General features: G+C 34.1%; 2 protein-coding genes across 2 annotated transcripts; both read right to left on the reverse strand.

Moving 5' to 3' along the window:
• Positions 1–1,508: 1,508 nt before the first annotated feature.
• Positions 1,509–2,282, reverse strand: LOC138347427 (uncharacterized). The gene is made up of 2 exons (XM_069295722.1): positions 2,101–2,282; positions 1,509–2,007 (listed from the first exon to the last, which is right to left on the reverse strand). Exons 1-2 carry the CDS (start codon positions 2,280–2,282, stop codon positions 1,509–1,511), a joined length of 681 nt encoding a protein of 226 aa, XP_069151823.1.
• Positions 2,283–2,291: 9 nt separating this feature from the next.
• Positions 2,292–21,988, reverse strand: LOC138347428 (uncharacterized). Its single transcript, XM_069295723.1, has 5 exons — positions 21,935–21,988; positions 21,502–21,747; positions 20,948–21,107; positions 15,937–15,989; positions 2,292–2,546 (listed from the first exon to the last, which is right to left on the reverse strand). Exons 1-5 carry the CDS (start codon positions 21,986–21,988, stop codon positions 2,292–2,294), a joined length of 768 nt encoding a protein of 255 aa, XP_069151824.1.
• Positions 21,989–22,294: the final 306 nt, after the last annotated feature.

The raw sequence follows: 22,294 nt of genomic DNA on the forward strand, positions 1-22,294 counted from the left end.
GTCAAAATTTCATAAGTACATAATTAGACTCTAAGTCTCTTTGTCATCTTAAGACATAACTCAATTGAATAGAATAAGGATACGACCCATAACAACATATAATATAAGTCTAAGCTATTACATAAACTTAATGAACACATTGACATAGGCATTTTAGGAATTGAAAGGTGTATCTAGCAAGATAAGTGAAGTATATGTATATGTGCAGCATGCTAGTGTGTGAAATATGATGAATGAAGGTTTAAGCATGTTTAGAAGTCAAGGTTATGAAAATAGTGAAAATATGAAAGGTGTGCTCACATGTACTCTCTCACACACACTTTGAATGAATGAATGAAGTTAGTGAATAAAAGGGGGGATCTTGTAGGGTTGACACTCTATGTGAGTAGATATGAAGAGTCTAGACCTCCCGACTATTTCTATAGTATGAAAAGGGGGATTTGGGGGTGAACACTCTTTGTGAGTTTAGATAAATTATTTAGTAGCAACCTCAGTATTCCCAAGAGCTTCCTAAGATAGATTGGAGGATGGATACCCTTTGTGTGTTGAGATGTGGTGTCTAATAGTTATCCTTTAACTTATAATAACGAATGTTTACTCTATGGGGTAGTTATTTTAGCACCGAGAGGATTTGAAGAAGTGGTGGATACATTTCGTGAGTAAAGGTGTTGTATTCAATGTACCTCTTGAGATGATTACTCCTCGTTAGTAGAGAATGGGTTACTTAGAAGCAATCTCCTCATCCCTTAACTATGTGCCCGCATAGGAGTAGCTAATGAAGAATCCATGTAAATGTTCAAGAATGACCTTACCCTAGGCAAGTGCGGACCCCTCATCCGGTAGGGGTTAATACCAGATTTCATGTCTAGCTCTCATGGTCTATGTCGATTAAACTTCTCCCTCACAAAATAATGTATTGAACTAAGTCTTCTAAAGGGTGTACTATGTAGGATAGGTGGTGGTATGGGACACTATCTATCCATTATATGAGCAGGCATTTGAAGGGAGTCTTGTTTTATCCCTATGTGAAAGTCGAATGAATGGGTCATTATGTGATATAAATGAAGTAATGTGACTTTATGTCTAATAAAAGTGAAGTATTATGATGTTATGTTTAAGATTTTTAAGTATGACAATTTCTATACATTCTTTTTGCAACAACCGACTCACCCACAGGAGTAAATCCATAAAAGGTTCATGCAAAATATCGTGTCAAATGTCAAACTTTTTAGCTACTAGAGGAGTTAAAAATGATAAAGTAGAACCGGGATCAAGTAAGACATATACATCAATAGAGAAGACTTTAAACATTACCTGTCACCACATTGGGAGAAGTCTCTTACTCACCCCTAGAGCGAAGAACATTGAAGCGGTTCTTCTTTGGTGACTCATTTGAACCACGTGCTTGAGATTGAACATCCTTTTCTTGCCACTTTATATTAGGGAAATACCTAACCTTGTGGCCACTCTTGCCACAACCAAAATAATTGCCCATTCTAACCAAGCATTCACCAAAATGGCCCTTTCCGCACTTGGCACATGTAGGCTTCTTCATTTGGTGAGTTTCCCCTCTTTCCCTTTTGGGCTCTCGATTTAGTCACCTTATCATCATGAGACTTAGGGAGCTGGGATGGAACTTGATTAGAATCCCGCTTCTTAAATCTAAGCTTGTCTTGTATCTCAAGCCTATTCTTTGAAGAACCATCATTGAAAGATCTTGCCCTTTTAGGATCTTTACTCTTCCTCTTAGACCTTGCCTCTTCCACATGTTTGGCATGCACCATATGAAAATAAATGTTCATGTTGTCATGTAGCATAGCTGAATGACACTCCTCTTGCAAATCATCCGACACCCCCGTCACAAAGAGGCTCATTTCATCTCTAGGATCGGAAACCAGAGAAGGAGCATATTCTGATAATTTAGTGAATTTCAAGGAGTATTCATGAACACTCATACATACTTGGTGAAGGTTGATGAACTCCATCACTTTAGCTTCCCTCATCTCCCTAGGAAAGAACAGATCAAGAAAAGCCTTCTTGAAGATCTCCCAAGTCACCGAACCACCCCTTAATGACCTATTATCCCTCTATTTGACATACCATACTTGAGCCACATCCTTGAGTTGATAAGTGGCTAACTCGGCCTTATCACTAGTAGACAACCATATACCTAAGATTATCTTGTATACTTCATCGATGAACTCTTGGGGGTCTTCCTTAACCTTGGACCCGTAGAAAGTAGGAGGATTCATCCGAATGAAATCCCTTAGACGGGAGGGCATGGTAGAAACTTATTCATTTTGACTAGGTACAACCTCCTGGTTAGCTTGGGCCTTCATAGCTTGGGCTTGAGCAGTGACGGCTGGGGCCAACTGGAAAAGGGAAGACCTTATGTCACCATCCGTCAAGGGTGGAGGATTGACCGGATCTTGGTCATCATTCATACCTTCCTCAATAAGAGGAACTTGATCACCATGGGGATAAGCTCCCGCATTGGAAATCTCCTCTTCAAGCTTTTCTGCCTCATTCCTTTGAGTCTTCATTTCCTATAATCACAACAATAGGATTAGATGAAATAGAACACCATAAGTATACTCAAATGGCATGATATTGGATTTCCAAGAATGTGAGAGTTTCCTAGGCATCACGTAGGTTCCGATCCATAAGTGTGGCTTGCTTCACAATTATAAAGATGAACATACATAGCGTGGTTGAGAGAGACATCGAATACCAAGTTTGTCACATCCGGGTTTACCTCCTAGACATAACCAGCGTTGTCATCCTCTTTTAAGTTTAAGACTAGCCTCTTAGTTTTCATCATTACATTCATAGGTCAAATTTAGCGAAAAATTTAGAACTTTTCATTACTTGTACTTTGAGGTTTACATAGACCTCTACATACACATGACATATATATCATCGAGTATACATAGACCCTTTGTATAGGAAGATTACTATTCCACATAAGTATATAAAGTATAACATAGACATAAGTCATAATAATGTCTCATCTCATAAACATCTAATAAGATTGTAAGAACTTGGGAATAACCCATACATAAAGTAAAAATGCCTCACATGGGCTAAACAATTTTTCATACTGAATGGAAAGAAAGAACCATAGAAGTCTTTAACTAAAAACAGAACACCATAAGCTAGATAGTGGAATCGCCCTCGGAAAATAATGACCTATCCTACTTGGATGATCAAAGATCTAAGTCTTCTTCAAGTCATGTTTAAAGCACCTCAATGAGCGACACCTAAAATATCGGGGGAAAGGATGAAATGGAGTTAGTACGACACTTGTACTAAGTATGTGTCACGACCAAAAACGGGTCGTGAATGGCACCCACACTTACCTCCTTAGGTGGGCAAACCAATACATCTAAACCCCAACATATACCAATAGTTCAACTATAAATAATATAAATAATAGGAATCTCCAAAAGATAATAAGCAACCAATTTAAATAAGTTTCTAAAGTTTAATACTTATCATCCTAAAATCTGATAGTCATCACATCAAGGACATCTAAATAGCATAAATAATAACCTACCTCCACCAAGAATTGAGAGTTTAAAATCAAATAGCATAAATAATAACCTACCTCCACCAAGAATTGAAGTCAAGTAACTACTTCTCCAATGCCTTTCCTTTCCTTATTGCCTCTGAAACTTTCCAATCTATCAAGTATATATATGCACAATTTGTAAGTTAAGGAGTCTATAAACACTCATATTATTCTATATTTAGCCTATACCTAACAACTCAGCTAATTATAAAATCAAATTCCTAAAGTTAAAACTAAGGGTAGGTCTTAGTTCCCCTAATCAACATAACTTTAATGAAATATAAATAATTTCATACACCTAATATTTAATGGCCTATTTTAATATACTAAACTCAATTTATAAGAGGATGATACGCAGTTTGATTCAAGATTAAGCACTGGTTTCGAACCCTAGTCGCAAAACGTCTAACCCAATTTTACAACTTAGCAATTCTTCTCATCTAATACCTTTTTATCCAACCATAATTAATTTCATACTTCAATGTATAAAATTATAACATATAATAGGGTATAAAATATTTTAATGTCTAAAATTTTAAGTTACTGGTCCCAACCCAGTGACAGTAAGCTTTTCCATATGCACATCCATACCTTAATCTTCCAATTTGTTTACACATTAATGATTAATGGCTGCCTAACTTTTTCAATCAACAATTTGTACTTAAACCTATCTCTTAGAAATTTAGCATACACCTGAATATTTATAGTTTTACAAGAACTAATATATTCTTTCCACCAATCTGCATGTTACGACTTTATAAAGAAACTTACCGCTAAACGAATCCACGCTTAATCTTTAATATAGCTGCACAGATAAGCCGTCTTTCTTCCTGTTCTTCTTTTTTCCTCTTTTCTTTCTTCTACAGATTATTTGTTACCCTAATTATTATACTCATATAATTATAATAGTGATAAAAGTGACCCACTATAAATTATAACATTATTTCTTAACCATTAACTAAATAAATTAGTAAAACTACCCCACTAATTTCATAATTATAATTATGATTAGTCCAAAACACCCACTTAAATCTATCAGAAATTATTTTCTAACATAAAAATTTCTAGTGCCCAAACCGACTACACGGGTTGTTACAATAGATATGAATTTACCCATCGTTCGTCCTCGAACGATCAAAGGAAGGCAAGGCAAGAAAGGATAGTTATCTCAGTGATTATTCCAAAATATTAATACCCCATGTCTCATCTCAATAGTATCAAAAACTAGAGATCTACACCTCCCCTCATAGAATGTCTCTAATATAATTGCACACATACTTGGTTTATCAAACTCCACCTTCATTGAAGTCAACACTCTTAATAATAACAAAACGTATAACTACATCGATCATCTACTTTACTCTCAAACCATCATTAGTATCAAAGTATGTTTATCAAATACATGTTCAAACTATGGCTATCTCTTTCTATTTAAGCATTTCCTGACAGATACGACTCCCAAATAAGGCCTAAAGCACTAATTTCAATTGTGATAGTACCTTTTCATTGATACAAAACTATTTAATCACACCAAAAGTCAACTCTACACCACTTTCACATACCATGCTTAAGGTACCATTTTAAATCATTATATATATCATGCCAACACTTAGGAAAATTCTTTGTCACTCAAACTATTCTGTATACTATAAGCTCATAACCTCTATTAACCATCAAATGTCCATGTAACACCCCTTAACATTCTATGAAGTCCCATCAATAGAGTAGTATTAACCCAACTTTATTCTTAATAACCATGTAGAATTATATCTCACCTTTAACATCATTCTTAAGTCTTCTATCCTAATTTGAGCAATCTAACCTCATTGTAAAATACTAAAATTTTCATACCTCATTATTTGTCACCTAAACTGAAACTCATTTTTTTAGAAGTCGATGATAAACTCCTAGTAAGTCTATACCGAACTAGTTCACATCTCACAATTATATCTAAACTCATAGGCAAAACTTAAAACAACCATCAACTACACCCCATGGATTTATACGAGAGGTCTTATTCTTTCACTCTTCTTAATTTCTTTTCATGGTGCAAATTCTAAATATCTCGCTCCTTCAAATAACAAACTCTTGTTTATCTATCTTGCTTACCGATCTCATGTTTTACTAATAATCCATGACATTTTACTTCACACTCTAAATCAAAACTCTGAGGGTAAACCCTTACTTAGATCCTTTAACAATCAAAAGTAACAACTTTATGGTCCAAAGCATGCATAAATTCTTTCACGTGCTCAATAACGATGCAATCAATCGTTTCTCATCTTACTAATTCATACATTGACAAAATATACAACCAGAAATTCAGACTTATAACAAAAAAATAATAATTTGAATTATAAGTCCAATTGTGTAACTCAATGCCCTTAATTATCTACATTTGCTTATACTTTGAACATTTTTACGAATCACCTTATCTTAGCTTATCATTGATTGCCTCTCCACCAACCATACCATATGCTTCACTAAAAATCCAACCCTACTCATTTCTAAATTCAACAGTACAACAGAACCTATCATCTCACTCAAGTTGAACGTTTGTACACTCCTCTCTTAAGTTCAATTCAATAGTTTTTAACCAAGTTGATTAACCTGTTATGCAATTACCCTAACCAAAACAAAATAGATGAAATCACGCAATTTTGAACCCAATTCTCGATTCCTTTGAAGATACATTTTTAGTTCTTACAATCAGAGAAAATAATTCTGCTCTCACTTTTTTTCTTAAGTCTACATATCTCACAAGATTTATCTTATTTTAGTTATGATTCCAGCTCCTTTAAATTATCTTCGAGTGTTCCCTAAATCTCCTAAAATTTATCATACAACCACATTACTCACTAAATAGTAGAAATATCAACCTTAGATACTCGCAAGTTTTTATCATCATACAAAATTTATTTGACAAATAATTTGTATTCTATAATTTGCATCTCCATCACCATCCTTCACTTACTCCTATCACCATCATGTATTTGTAAGCCCTTTTCATCACCACAAAGTCAAAAAAAAATATTCCTCAACATGACACCTTAAACTCAGATATAGTAATCAAAATGAAGGGACTAACAAATTTTATATTCACTTTCTTACTAAAATCTTCATTTTACAAAGTATACCCACTAGGATTTTCTTTCCCTATAAGTCTGTCATGCTAGTATCAATCTATCTTTTGAAGCTTAAGATAAAACCACCAGTCCTCGCTCAAAACCCTCAAGATACATTGCACAGTTTAAGTTGTGTTAATATTTGTACCAAAGATCCAGCACTAAAGATTTTCTTTAAAATAATGCTCAATCTATGTTCGTGTAGTAATAAACTAGTTGGTTTCTTAAATGTGAATGCAACACTAAATCTTATTATCTGACCATGTCGTACAACTTGTAACTCCTTTAGTAATTAGTATTCATACTTGACAATCAACGTACCTGTTTCCACATAACCCTAGTACTGCCACACCGTGAAAGTCCATTAGATACCTTACTAGAACACATCATACCTATTCATAATATCATACCCAAATAACCAACATATTTCTACCCATTGAATAATTGCAAAACATTATCGAATATATTCTCTCTCTAGACCAAATAATTTGTTTTACTTCTTAGATCAATTCAATAACAAAATAACACACTTGTTAACTCTAACCAAGTAAGAATCGATGACTTTCTGGTATATACCCAAACTCTATGAAGTCATAGTAGTGTCTTTATTAACCGACACTCGACATGAGACTACCACCACATTTTGTGATCGAGAAAATATATCTATTTCTAAGGAAATATTTTTTTTCTTCTGTTGTTGCTATTTCAACTTCAAATACTCAATTAGTACCCATATTTGAAATAGAGTTAAGAAGTTCAGATACAAATTTCTATCACCTAGATACCAATTGGATTCAAGTAGTAGCACGAAAAAAAGAAAGAAATGAGCTTTCCTAAAGTCCTATAGCTTATTGAGGAAAAGTAAAGGTGTCCCCTTACCGTTCCGCAAGACTATACTAGACTTGTCCTTGTGTGATGAGATCAACAAACCTAATGCTCTGATACCAAGTTTGTCACGACCCAAAACGGGTCGTGAATGGCACCCACACTTACCTCCTTAGGTGGGGAAACCAACACATCTAAACCCCAACATATACCTATAGTTCAACAATAAATAATATAAACTATGTGGAAGCTCCGAAAGATACTAAGCAACCAATTTAAATAAGTTTCTAAAGTTTAATACTTAACATCCCAAAATCTGATAGTCATCAAATCAAGGACATCTAATCTGCAATACTAAGTCTAAGAATATCGAATACACTAAAATAAAGAATAAAATGGTATGTATCCTAAAGTATAGGACATCATGTCGTGACCGAGAGAATCCAACACGAGCTTGAATGGATAGCTCACCCTGTAACTTGATATGGGGGAGGCTGGCTAGAGCTGAGGGAAATCAGAAATCATAGGTACACTATTGCATTTCAAAAAAGGAAAACAAAGAAGAAAACAAGTAGGACTCAGTACGAGGCAACACGTACTGAGTAAGTATCATCGGTCAACCCAAAATAGTAACTAATATACAAAGAATAATAGTATGAACTCAACTATAGCACTTAACATGTGATAAGCAACAAACAACATGAACAAGTGTCAATAACAATAAAGTAAGCACGTATTAAGTCAACGGTATAAAGATCACACATGAGAACTCATGCCTCTAAACAAAACCATTTTGGGAATTGAGGTCTCTAAGATTGAATATCTTTCATTAATTCAACATAATTTCCTTTAATATTATCGTGTCGGAACGTGACACTCCGATCCAAAAATACCATGTCAAAACGTGACACTCCGATCCAAGAATACCGTGTCGGAATGTGACACTCCAATCCAAAAATACCGTGTCGGAACGTTACACTCCGATCCAAGAATACCGTGTTAGAACGTGACACTTTGATCCAGTTCTACTATTAATTTATCCTTTATTATCACCGCTTTCAATTCATTGTTATATTATTTTCATCAAGCCTTCTTTATTAAAGGCATCACTTCGATAGATAGGATTAGAGAATATAAATTCTACGGTCTCAGGATTTCAAACCAATCACAAACCACACAACCAAATCACACAATCACACTGTCAAGTACATAGAGAACTTTACAATATCATTCAAGTTATATCAATCACTATTAAGAGTTTACTATCAAATAGCATAAACAATAACCTACCTCCACCGGAGAATTGAAGTGAAGTAACTACTTCTCCAATGCCTTTCCTTTCCTTATTGCCTCTGAAACTTTCCAATCTATCAAGCATATATATGCACAATTTGTAAGTTAACGAGTCTATAAACACTCATTTTATTCTATATTTAGCCTATACCCAAAAACTCACCTTATTAGAAAATCAAATTCCTAAAGTTCAAACTAAGGGTAGGTCTTAGTTCCCCTAATTAACTTAACTTTAATGAAATATAAATAATTTCATACACCTAATATTTAATTACCTATTTCAATATACTAAAATCAATTTATAAGAGGATGATACGCAGTTTAATTCAAGATTAAGCACTGTTTTCGAACCCTAGTGGCAAAACGTCTTACCCAATTTTACAACTTAGCAATTCTTCTTATCTAATACCTTCTTATCCAACCATAATTAATTTCATACTTCAATGTATAAAATTATAACATATAATAAGGAATAAAATATTTTAATGTCTATAATTTTAAGTTACTGGTCCCAACCCAGTGGCAGTAAGCTTTCCCACATGCACATCCATACCTTAATCTTCCAATTTGTTTACACATTAATGATTAATGGTTGCCTAAATTTTTCAATCAACAATTTGTACTTTAACCTATCTCATAGAAATTTAGCATACACCTGAACATTTATAGTTTTACAAGAACTAATATATTCTTTCCACCAATCTGCATGTTACGAATTTATAAAGAAACTTACCGCTAAACAAATCCGCGCTTAATCTTTAATTTAGCTGCACAGGTAAGCCGTCTTTCTCACTGTTCTTCTTTTTTCCTCTTTTCTTTTCTTCTACAGATTATTTGTTACCCTAATTATTATACTCATATAATTATAATAGTAATAAAAGTGACCCACTATTGATTATAATATTATTTCTTAACCATTAACTAAATAAATTAGTAAAACTGCTCCACTAATTTCATAATTATAATTGTGAATATTCCAAAACACCCACTTAAATCTATCAGAAAGTATTTTCTAACATAAAAATTTCTAGTGCCCAAACCGACTATACGGGTTGTTACAGTAGATACCAATTTACCCATCCTTCGTCCTCGAACGATCAAAGGAAGGCAAGGAAAGAAAGGATAGTTATCTCAATGATTATTCCAAAATATTAATACCCATTGTCTCATCTCAATAGTATCAAAAACTAGAGATCGACACCTCCCCTCATAGAATGTCTCTAATATAATTGCACACATACTTGGTTTATCAAACTCCACATTCATTGAAGTCAACACTCTTAATAACAACAAAACGTATAACTACATCGATGATCTATCTTACTCTCAAACCATCATTAGTATCAAAGTATGCTTATCAAATACATGTTCAAACTATGGCTATCTCTTTCTATTTAAGCATTTCCTGATCGATACGACTCCCAAATAAGGCCTATAGCACTAATTTCAATTGTGATAGTACCTTTTCATTGAGAAAAAACTATTAAATCACTCCAAAAATTAACTCTACACCACTTTCACATACCATGCTTAAGGTACCATTTTAAACCATTATATATATCATCCAACACTTAGGAAAATTCTTTGTCACTCAAACTATTATGTATACTATAAGCTCATAACCTCTATTAACCATCAAATGTCCATGTAACACACCTTAACATTCTATGAAGTCCCATCAATAGAGTAGTATTAACCCAACTTTATTCTTAATAACCATGTAGAATTATATCTCACCTTTGACATCATTCTTAAGTCTTGTATCATAATTTGAGCAATCTAACCTCATTGTAAAATACTAAAATTTTCATACCTCATTATTTGTCACCTAAACCAAAACTCATTTTTTTTAGAAGTCGATGATAAAATCCTAGTAAGTCTGTACCGAACTAGTTCACATCTCACAATTATATCTTAACTCATAGGCAAAAATTAAAACAACCCTCAACTACACCCCATGGATTTATACGAGAGGTCGTATCCTTTCACTCTTCTCAATTTCTTTTCATGGTGCAAATTCTAAATATCTCGCTCCTTCAATATATCAAACTCTTGTTTATCTAGCTTGCTTACCGATCTCATGTTTTACTAATAATCCATGACATTTTACTTCACACTCTAAATCAAAACTCTGAGGGTAAACCCTTCCATAGATCCTTTAATAATCAAAAGTAACAACTTTATGGTCCACAGTATGCATAAATTCTTTCACGTGCTCAATAACGATAAAATCAATCGTTTCTCATCTTACTATTTAATACATTGACAAAATATACCACCAGAAATTCAGACTTATAACAAAAAAATAATACTTTGAATTATAAGTCCAATTGTGTAACACAATGCCCTTAATTATCTACATTTGCTTATACTTTTAAGATTGTTACGAATCACCTTATCTTAGCTTGTCATTGATATCCTCTCCACCAACCATACCATATGCTTCACTAAAAATCCAACCCTACTCATTTCTAAATTCAACAATACAACAGAACCTATCATCTCACTCAAGTTGAACGTCTGTACACTCCTCTCTTAAGTTCTATTCAATAGTTTTTAACCAAGTTGATTAACCTGTTATGCTATTACCTTAACCAAAACAAAATAGATGAAATCACGCAATTTTGAACCCAATTCTCGATCCCTTCGAAGATACATTTTTAGTTCTTACAATCAGAGAAAATAATTCTACTCTCACTTATTTTTCTTAAGGCTACACATCTCACAAGTTTTATCTTATTTTAGTTATGATTCCAGCTCCTTTAAATTATATTTGAGTGTGCCCTAAATCTCCCAAAATTTATCATACAACCACATTACTCTCTAAATAGTAGAAATATCAACCTTAGATACTCGCAAGTTTTTATCATCATACAAAATTTATTTGACCAATAATTTGTATTCTACAATTTGCATCTCCGTCACCATCCATCACTTACTCCTATCACCATCATGTATTTGTAAGCCCTTTTCATCACCACAAAGTCAAAAAAATTTCCTCCACATGACACCTTAAACTCAGATATAGTAATCAAAATGAAGGGACTAACAAATTTTATATTCACTTTCTTACTAAAATCTTCATTTTACTTCACCCAAAGTATACCCACTAGGATTTTCTTTCCCTATAAGTATGTCATGCTAGTATCAATCTACCTTTTGAAGCTTAAGATAAAACCACAAGTCCTCACTCAAAACCCCCAAGATACATTGCACAGTTTAAGTTGTGTTAATATTTTTACCAAAGATCCACCACTAAAGATTTTCTTTAAAATAATGCTCAATCTAAGTTCGTGTAGTAATAAACTAGTTGGTTTCTCAAATGTGAATGTAACACTAAATCTTATTATCTGACATGGTCGTACAACTTGTAACTCCTTTAGTAATTAGTATTCATACTTGACAATGAACGTACCTATTTCCACATAACCCTAGTACTGCCACACCGTGAAAGTCTATTAGATACTATACTAGAACACATCATACCTGTCCATAATATCGTACCCAAAAAACCCAAATATTTATACCCATTGAATAATTGCAAAACATTATCGAATATGTTCTCTCTCTAGACCAAACAATTTGTTTTACTTCTTAGATCAATTCAATAACAAAATAAAACAATTCCTAACTCTAACCAAGTAAGCATCGATGACTTTCTCAAATATACCCTTACTCTATGAAGTCATAGTAGTGTCTTTATTAACCGACACTCGACATGAGACTACCACCACATTTTGCGATCGAGAAAATATATCTATTTCTAAGGACAATTTTTTTCTGTTGTTGCTATTTCAACTTCAAATACTCTTGTAGTACCCATATTTGAAATAGAGTAAAGAAGTTCAGATACCAATTTGTATCACCTAGATACCAATTGGATTCAAGTAGTAGCACGATAAAAAGAAAGAAATGAGCTTTCCTAAAGTCCTATAGCTTCTTGAAGAAAAGTAAAGGTGTCCCCTTACCGTTCCGCAAGACTCTACTAGACTTGTCCTTGTGTGATGAGATCAACGAACCTAATGCTCTGATACCAAGTTTGTCACGACAGAAAATGGGACGTGAATGGAACCCACTCTTACCTCCTTAGGTGGGCAAACCAACACATCTAAACCCCAACATATACCTATAGTTCAACAATAAATAATATAAACTATGTGGAAGCTCCGAAAGATACTAAGCAACCAATTTAAATAAGTTTCTAAAGTTTAATACTTCATCCCAAAATCTGATAGTAATCACATCAAGGACATCTAATCTCCAATACATAGTCTAAGAACATCGAATACACTAAGATAAAGAATAAAATGGTATGTATCCGAAAGTATAGGACATCATGTCGTGACCGAGAGAATCCAACACGAGCTTGAATGGATAGCTCACCCTGTAACTTGATATGAGGGAGGCTGGCTAGAGCTGAGGGAAATGAGAACTCATAGGTACACTCGCTGCATTTCATAAAAGGAAAACAAAGAAGAAAACAAGTAGGACTCAGTACGAGGCAACACGTACTGAGTAAGTATCATCGGTCAACCCAAAATAGTAACTAATATACAAAGAATAATAGTATGAACTCAACTATAGCACTTAACATGTGATAAGCAACAAACAACATGAACAAGTGTCAATAACAATAAAGTAAGCACGTATTAAGTCAACGGTATCAAGATCACACATGAGGACTCATGCCTCCAAACCAAACCATTTTGGGAGTTGAGTTCTTTGAGATTGAATATCTTCCATTAATTCAACATATTTTTCCTTTAATATTATCGTGTCGGAACGTGACACTCCGATCTAAAAATACCGTGTCAGAACGTGACACTCCGATCTAAGAATACCGTGTCGGACCGTGACACTCTGATCCAAAAATACCGTGTCGGAACGTGACACTCCGTTCCAAGAATACCGTGTCGCAACGTGACACTCCGATCCAATTATACTATTAATTTATCTTTTATTATCACCACTTTCAATTCATTGTTATATTATTTTCATCAAGCCTTATTTATTAAAGGCATCACTTCCATAGATAGGATTAGAGAATATATATTCTACGGTCTCAGGATTTCAGACCAATCACAAACCACAGAACCAAAACACACAATCACACAGTCAAGTACATAGAGAACTTCACAATATCATTCAAGGCATATCAATCACTATTAAGAGTTTACTATCAAATAGCATAAATCATAACCTACCTCCACCGAAGAATTGAAGTCAAGTAACTACTTCTCCAATGCCTTTTCTTTCCTTATTGCCTCCGAACCTTTCCAATCTATCAAGTATATATATATGCACAATTTTTAAGTTAACGAGTCTATAAACACTCAGATTATTCTATATTTAGCCTAGACCCAAAATCTCACCTAATTATAAAATCAAATTCCTAAAGTTCAAACTAAGGGTAGGTCTTAGTTCCCCTAATTAACATAACTTTAATGAAATATAAATAATTTCATACACCTAATATTTAATTACCAATTTTAATATACTAAACTCAATTTATAAGAGGATGATACGCAGTTTAATTCAAGATTAAGCACTGGTTTCGAACCCTAGTGGCAAAACGTCTAACCCAATTTTACAACTTAGCAATTCTTCTCATGTAATACCTTCTTATCCAACCATAATTAAATTTAATACTTCAACGTATAAAATTATAACATATAATAAGGAATAAAATATTTAAATGTCTAAAATTTTATGTTACTGGTGCCAACCCTGTGGCAGTAAGCTTTTCCACATGCACATCCATACCTTAATCTTCCAATTTGTTTACACATTAATGATTAATGGCTGCCTAACTTTTTCAATAAACAATTTCTACTTAAACTTATCTCGTAGAAATTTAGCATACACCTGAACATTTATAGTTTTACAAGAACTAATATATTCTTTCCACCAATCTGCATGTTACGAATTTATAAAGAAACTTACCGCTAAAAGAATCCAGGCTTAATCTTTAATGTAGCTGCACAGGTAAGCCGTCTTTCTCACTGTTCTTCTATTTTTCTCTTTTCTTTTCTTCTATAGATTATTTGTTACCCTAATTATTATACTCATATAATTATAATAGTGATAAAAGTGACCCACTATTAATTATAATATTATTTCTTAACCATTAACTAAATAAATTAGTAAAACTACTTCACTAATTTCATAATTAAAATTATGAATAATTCAAAACACCCACTTAAATCTATCAGAAAGTATTTTCTAACATAAAAATTTCTAGTGGCCAAACCGACTACATGGGTTGTTATAGTATGAGACAATATGCATATATAAGATCAAATCATGCTAAAAGGGACATTTTATCAAAACATGATATTTTACACTTTTGAAAGCCTTATGTATTATCAAGGAAAACATACAGCTTAAGAAGGCATATGCATCAAGTCAAAGCAAATAATATACTTGTCAATATACTTTAACGCATAATCTAATATAACCCTGCCATCAAGTAATTATATGACAAGCATAGATAGGTGTTCATCATATCATAATAAAGCAAGACTACTACTCATGAATCCTCACAAAGCCAACAAGTACAATAACCAAACAAATCCCCATAACCTTACTCAATCAAGTGACCCAACAGGAATCATGACTAATATTCAACTTCACATAACATAACCTTTTAAGGATACACAACATCATACTTTTAGAAACATAGACCATTTACATGTTCATAAAAGTATCAATCACCGTATAGTATCATTTACATGTAAAGTCATCACACAATCATCTTTTGCATTCATTATCATATACATACATAATATTAACCTTCTAAAGCTTCCATCAATGTAAACTAGTGCAAAGCATAGGTAGATTCACATACCCCTACCAAGCCTATGTCAAACCTCTCAAGTCACTTTGTTCGTTTGTCCTTCATTGGTTCATTTTAATTTAGGGAATACTTGCCTTAACCGACAAAGACCACAAGAGCTAAGTGTGGAATCCGATGTTGTAAAACCTTACACGGATGGAAGGTGGTCTACCGACCAAAGTAAAACCAAACAAAAATATAGCTTTCAAGGTGGATCTACTAGCTAGTCTTACTATGGGGGCAACATAGTTCAAGAACTAAGAGATAGGTGTTCTCCCTCTACATACCAATTGGAAATTGAGCCTCCTCTCATGGGAATCCATTGGATGAGTATCCCTCCCTGGAGAGTCAACATCACATGTAGAACTATACGGTGAATCTTCCTCTATGGGAAGCCATAAACTCCCATTGTCAAGTTCACTCGGTGCTAAGCTAAGTCCCTTTATTGAAATGTCTTTTAGACCCGTTTGATAGGAAGTATTAATCAAAACAATCCATGGATTAAAATATAGTCCGACAAAAACATTGTTTGGTTTAACCTAATCCATGGATTAGTTATACCTCATACAAGGTCTTATTTTATCCCTAGGAAAGGGAGGGATAACTAATCCAAGGTTTAGCAATCCTTGGATAAGACCCTTAAAAGACTAAACTATCCCAAAATCATTTTCCCAATCTTTTTTTGTAATTCATGTTCTTTTTTTATTTATATGAGAATATTTATAAATGTTCATTTAATTGTCCAAATTTATTCCATGTAATTTGATGATTTCATAAACTAATATTTTTTCTCCATGTTTGAGTTGTTATATTGGGTTGATTTTTTGTTTTTTTGTTTTTAAATGTAGTTCGTCAATTGACCACGTGAACTATTTTTTTATTTTAAAAATAAGCTAAGCGTATATTGAACAATTTAAGTAGCCTTAAATTCATGTTAAGTTCAATGTATATTTGACCAACAAAAAATTATAAATATACCATGTGACATATCACACCTCAAAATTGATAATATTTTTATATTTTTTTAATATTTTACTTGACTAGTTAAATGAAACATAATCTCACAATAACTAAAGGGTATAATAGGAAATAAACTTTTTGTAAAGTTTTAAACCAAACATAAGACTAGGTAGGAAATAATGAACCAAACAGTTGCTAAAAAATAATCCCTGCACTATTAAACCCTGCATTACTAATCCATGCATTACTAATTCATGCATTACTAATCCCTGCATTATGCATCTTTGTACCGAACGATCCCTTAATATCTTTATTAATCATCATAGGTTATTGTAGGTCATAGGTCCCTTGTATAATCATCATCATCATAGCTCAATAAGAATTGTATGAATATAGTCCTTTCATCACAATTCACAAAAGTGAGGTTAGCACATTTTCATTTTTATTCATAATAAGGCACATTGATAATCATCACCATCCTTGTAACATTTGCATCTTAATTAAACTCACATTCATAATCAAGACATTCCAATTCAACATTATACCACCCTATAAATTCTAATACAAGACATATTCCAATACAACCTCATGACTTAATCACAATTAACTACAATTGGAAGTAATAGATAGAGATCATAAGACTTACCAAGTTGACTTCATAGTTCATCATCATGGTCTTACCATAAATCCTATATTCAACCCAATTTAGGTATACATAATCATAAATAAATAATTAACATGATAACAAGGCTAGAAGAATCACTACATCACAATTCAATACTAGTTCATTGCAAGATACTTAGGTCAATTCACTTCTTAACCTAGATGATCTTCTCAAGAACTAGCATGAAAGACAAAAAATAACTCTAATTTGTTCAAGATTAAAAATGTTATCTTATACTAATTCAACCGATAATCAAGTCTATTAAATCAATTTCAACCTAATTCAAATCAAGATCAAACCTAGGGTTAACCGTTAAGGGTTATATTCTACTAACTAGACCAAATCATCAAGATATATCATAATTAGGTTAGAATACATGTTAATAAATTCATATTATCCAATAGAAAACATAAGCAAATTGATTCATAACATAATTTTCGAGATTGAGAAAGACCTACATGAAAACTCAACTTTTGAAATTAATTTGAAGGAACACTTTGAGTAAAGGGGTCTCAAAGTTGAATAAGATCCCATACCTCAACGTTTGATGAAGAATTGATGGTTAAATGGTCCTTTACAGCCCCCAAATCCCTCCCCTAGCTTGTCTCCAATGGTGGCTTCCGATAGAGAGAGAAAGAAGAGAGAAGGAAGAGAGTTTTAGCTTGAGAGTTGTTATTAGACTAATGGGGGGTTAATTAACTTAATTAGGATTCCCTAATCCCAAAAATAACCACCAAACCGCTTAATTAGTTATTTATGATTTAACTAAAAACATGCAGGAATTACAAGCCCCATCGACTAGACCGGTGTCTTCGTGGTCTTTGAGGACTAAGACTAGCCTCATAGTATACATCAATACATTTATAAGTCAAATTTAGCAAAAAATTTAGAAATTTTCATTACTTCTATTTGGAGGTCTACCTAGACATCTACATACACCTAACATATATATTGAGTCTGCATAGACTCTTTGTATAGGAAGATTACTTAGTCTTCTACTTTTATTGCACATAAATACATAAAGTATAATATAGACATAATAGTCATAATAGTGGTCTCATCTCATAAACATCTAATAAGATTTTAAGAACTTGGGCAAGACCAATACATCAAGTAAAAGTGCCTCACATGGGATATACAATGTTTCATACTAAATGGAAAGAAAGAACCATAGAAGTCATTAAATAAAAAAAATACATAAGCTAGATAGTGGCATCACCCTCGGAAAATGAGGACCTACCCTACGTGGATGATCAAGATATCCAAGTATTCTACAAGTCATCTTCAAAGAACCTCAACGACCATAACCTAAAATATTGGGGAAAAAGAAGAAATGGGGGTTAGTACGACACTTGTACTAAGACCATATGCACATATAAGATCAAATCATGCTAAAAGGGACATTTTATCAAACATGTTATTTTATACTTTTGAAAGCCTTATGCATCATCAAGGAAAACATACAACTCATGAAGGCATATTCATTAAGTCAAAGCAAATAACATACTTGTCAATATACTTTAACGCATAATCTAATATAACCCTACCATCAAGTAATTATATCACAATCATAGACAGGAGTTCATCATATCATAATAAAGCAAGACTACTACTCATGAATCCTCACAAAGCCAACAAGTACAATAACCAAGCAAAGCCCCATAACCTTACTCAATCAAGTGACCCAAAAGGAATCATGACTAATATTCAACTTCACATAACATAACCTTTTAAGAATATACAACATCATCCTTTTAGAAACATAGACCATTTACATGTTCATAAAAGTATCAATCACTGTATAATATCATTTATGTCACGACCCAAAATGAGTCGCGAGTGGCACCCACACTTACCCTCTTAGGTGAGCGAACCAACAAATCTAAACCCCATTATTTAGCAGTATATCAATTATGAATAGTAAAAATAATGCGAAAGATCCAAAACTCATTAACGAAAATCAATTAAATAAACTTCTAAAGTTTAATACTTATTATTCCCAAAATTTGGAAGTCATCACACCAAGAACATCTATCCTCAAATTTCTAAATCTAAGAGTATTTAAGAAGATAAAATAAGTAAAAAGATGGTCCATGTCCGAACTTCAAGGACATCAAGACGTGAATAAGAGAATCCAGTCCGAGCTAGGAATAATAGCTCACCCTGAAATCTGATATGCTGGAGACTAGCTAGAGTTGAGGACGAGTCGAAGTCGATGGTGCACTTGCTGCACTCCATAAAACAACAAGAAGAAAATACAAGTAGGGGTCAGTATAAGAAACACGTACTGAGTAGGTATCATCGGCTAACTCAAAATAGAAAGCAATATATACTGAATAATAATATAAAATCAACCACAATACTTAACCGCTGACAATCAACAAGTACAAAAACCATTGGCAACAACACCAAGCACACCTATGAGGACTCAAGCCTCCACACCATACTCATTTGGGAAATAGGTTCGTCGAATTTGAGTATATTAACATAATTCAAGATTACTTCTCTTTATTATTATCATGTTGGGACATGACACTCCGATCCCATATACCTTGACGGAACGTGACATTCCGATCCCCTAATACTACCCTGTCAGAACGTGACACTCCGATCCAATATTACTGTGTCGGAACGTCTCCGATCCATTTATCTCATTATTTTTATTCCGTCAAGCCTTCTTTATGTCAAGGCGTCATCTTAATAGAGAGGATTTAAGATTGAAGATTCAACACTCTCATCATTCTAACCCACCACAATTTCACAATCAAAACATACAAACACACAATCAAGCACATAAAAGACTTTACAATACCACCCAATACATATCGATCGCTATTTAGAGTTTATCTATCACATAGAAATAAACCATAACCTACCTCCACTGAAGAATCGTGATCAAGCAAGCAACTTCCCTAATTCCTTTGTTGTCCTCTTCGTTCTCTCTCTCGCTCGTTCTCCCTTCTTTCTGTTCTTTTTATTTTTTTCTTCTCCAGATACTTTTTCTTTTACCCTAATTATCATATAATCCATTATGATAAAAGTAATCCACTATTTATTTCCCTATTATCTTCTTTAACCCCCAAGTAAATAAATTATTAAACTTTCCTAACTAATTTCATAATTATAATCATGAATACTCCAAAACACCCCTTTAAAACTTTTTGCAGAAGTCTGACCAAGTCGGGGTTACGCAGCTTGTGACGGTCAGTCGTATCTACGACGGTCCGTGCTGCAATTCCTTCACAAAGTTCAGAGAGTTAAATTCAATAGTGAGGTTACGCAACTCGTGACGGTCCTTCGTATCTATGACGGTCCGTCCTACAGTTCCGTCGTGAAGTTTAGAGAGTCGATCCCAGTACCCAGATTTCAGAGTTGAAGTGTTTTGGAACGAAGACGCTTGACGGACCATTGTGCCTATGACGGTTCGTCCTACCTGTCGTCGAGGGTAACAGGGAGATCAGCAGAAGGAATTACACAAGTATGGGACGACGGAGTCCATCACGGTCCGTCGTGACCATCACGGTCCGTCGCGTGATCCGTCAACCCAGTCAGTTTTTATCAAAAATAATTCTACTGCTCAAACCGACTAAACAGATTGTTACAATAGATACCAATTTACCCATCGTTCGTCCTCGAACGATCACAGGAAGAAAAGCAAGGGCGAGAAAGAGTACCTGAATCTGTAAAAAGATGTGGATATCTTTCTTGCATATCAGCCTCATTCTCCCAAGTGGACTCTTCAACTAGACGATTCTTCAAATGAACCATGATAGATGCAATCTCCTTTGATCTCAACTTGCGGACTTCTCTATCTAAAATAGCAACAGGCTCCTCCTAATAAGACAAATTCTCATCAAGAAGAACTGAATCCCAACGAATAATGTAGTTCCCATCCCCATGGTTTTTTTTCAGCATAGACACATGAAATACCGGGTGCACTCCTGAGAGTCTTGGAGGCAATGCCAATTCATAAGCCACCTCCCCCATGCGCTTCAGAACTTCAAATGGACCAATATACCTCGGACTAAGCTTACCTCGCTTACCAACCGCATCACCCCTTTCATGGGCGAAACCTGCAGCAAGACTTGCTCACCCTCCATAAAATCCAAGTCCTTAACCTTTCGATCTGCATATTCTTTCTGCCTGTTCTGAGCTGCTAGAAACTTCTCCTGAATGAATTTTACTTTATCTAACGATTCTCTCAAAAGATCGATACCCATGGTCTCACCTCAAATGCATCAAACCAACCGATGGGGGACCTACATCTCCTCCCATACAGTGCCTCAAATGGTGCCATATCAATACTTGAGTGATAGCGATTATTGTATGAAAACACTGCTAGGGGTAAGAAGTTATCCCAATGACTACCAAATTCTATCACACATGCACGAAGCATATCCTCCAACACCTGAATCGTTCCCTCAGATTGACCATCGGTTTGAGGGAAATGCAGTGCTAAGATCCAACCTAGTACCTAATTCAGCATGCAATGTTCTCCAAAACTTAGAAGTAAATTGCACACCTCTATCTGATATGATGGAAAGTGGAACTCCATGCAATCAAACAATTTCTGAGATATAAAGTTTGGTTAACTTCTCTGCATTGTAAGTTACCTTGACCGGAATGAAGTGAGCAGACTTAGTTAATCTGTCAAAAATTACCCAAATAGAATCAAACTTACCCAATGTCTTTGGAAGACCAACCACAAAATCCATTTCAATTTTTTCCCAATTCCATTAAGGAATGGGAATTTTCTGAAGTGTTCCTCCGCGCCTCTGGTGTTCATACTTTAGCTGCTGATAATTCGGGCATTAGGCAACAAAATCAACAATGTCACGCTTCATTCTACTCCACCAAAAATGTTGCTTTAGGTCACAATTCATCTTGGTTGCACCAGGATGTATAGAATACCTTGAACGAGGTAAGAATAGTGTGAATCAAATTATAAACACGGGGCGCACATACCCTTCCCTTAATTCTCAAAACGTCTTCCTCATCAATTATTGCCTCTTTAGCCTCTC

Source organism: Solanum lycopersicum, chromosome 3 (assembly GCF_036512215.1).
Source record: "Solanum lycopersicum chromosome 3, SLM_r2.1".
NCBI classification, from domain to species: domain Eukaryota; kingdom Viridiplantae; phylum Streptophyta; class Magnoliopsida; order Solanales; family Solanaceae; genus Solanum; species Solanum lycopersicum.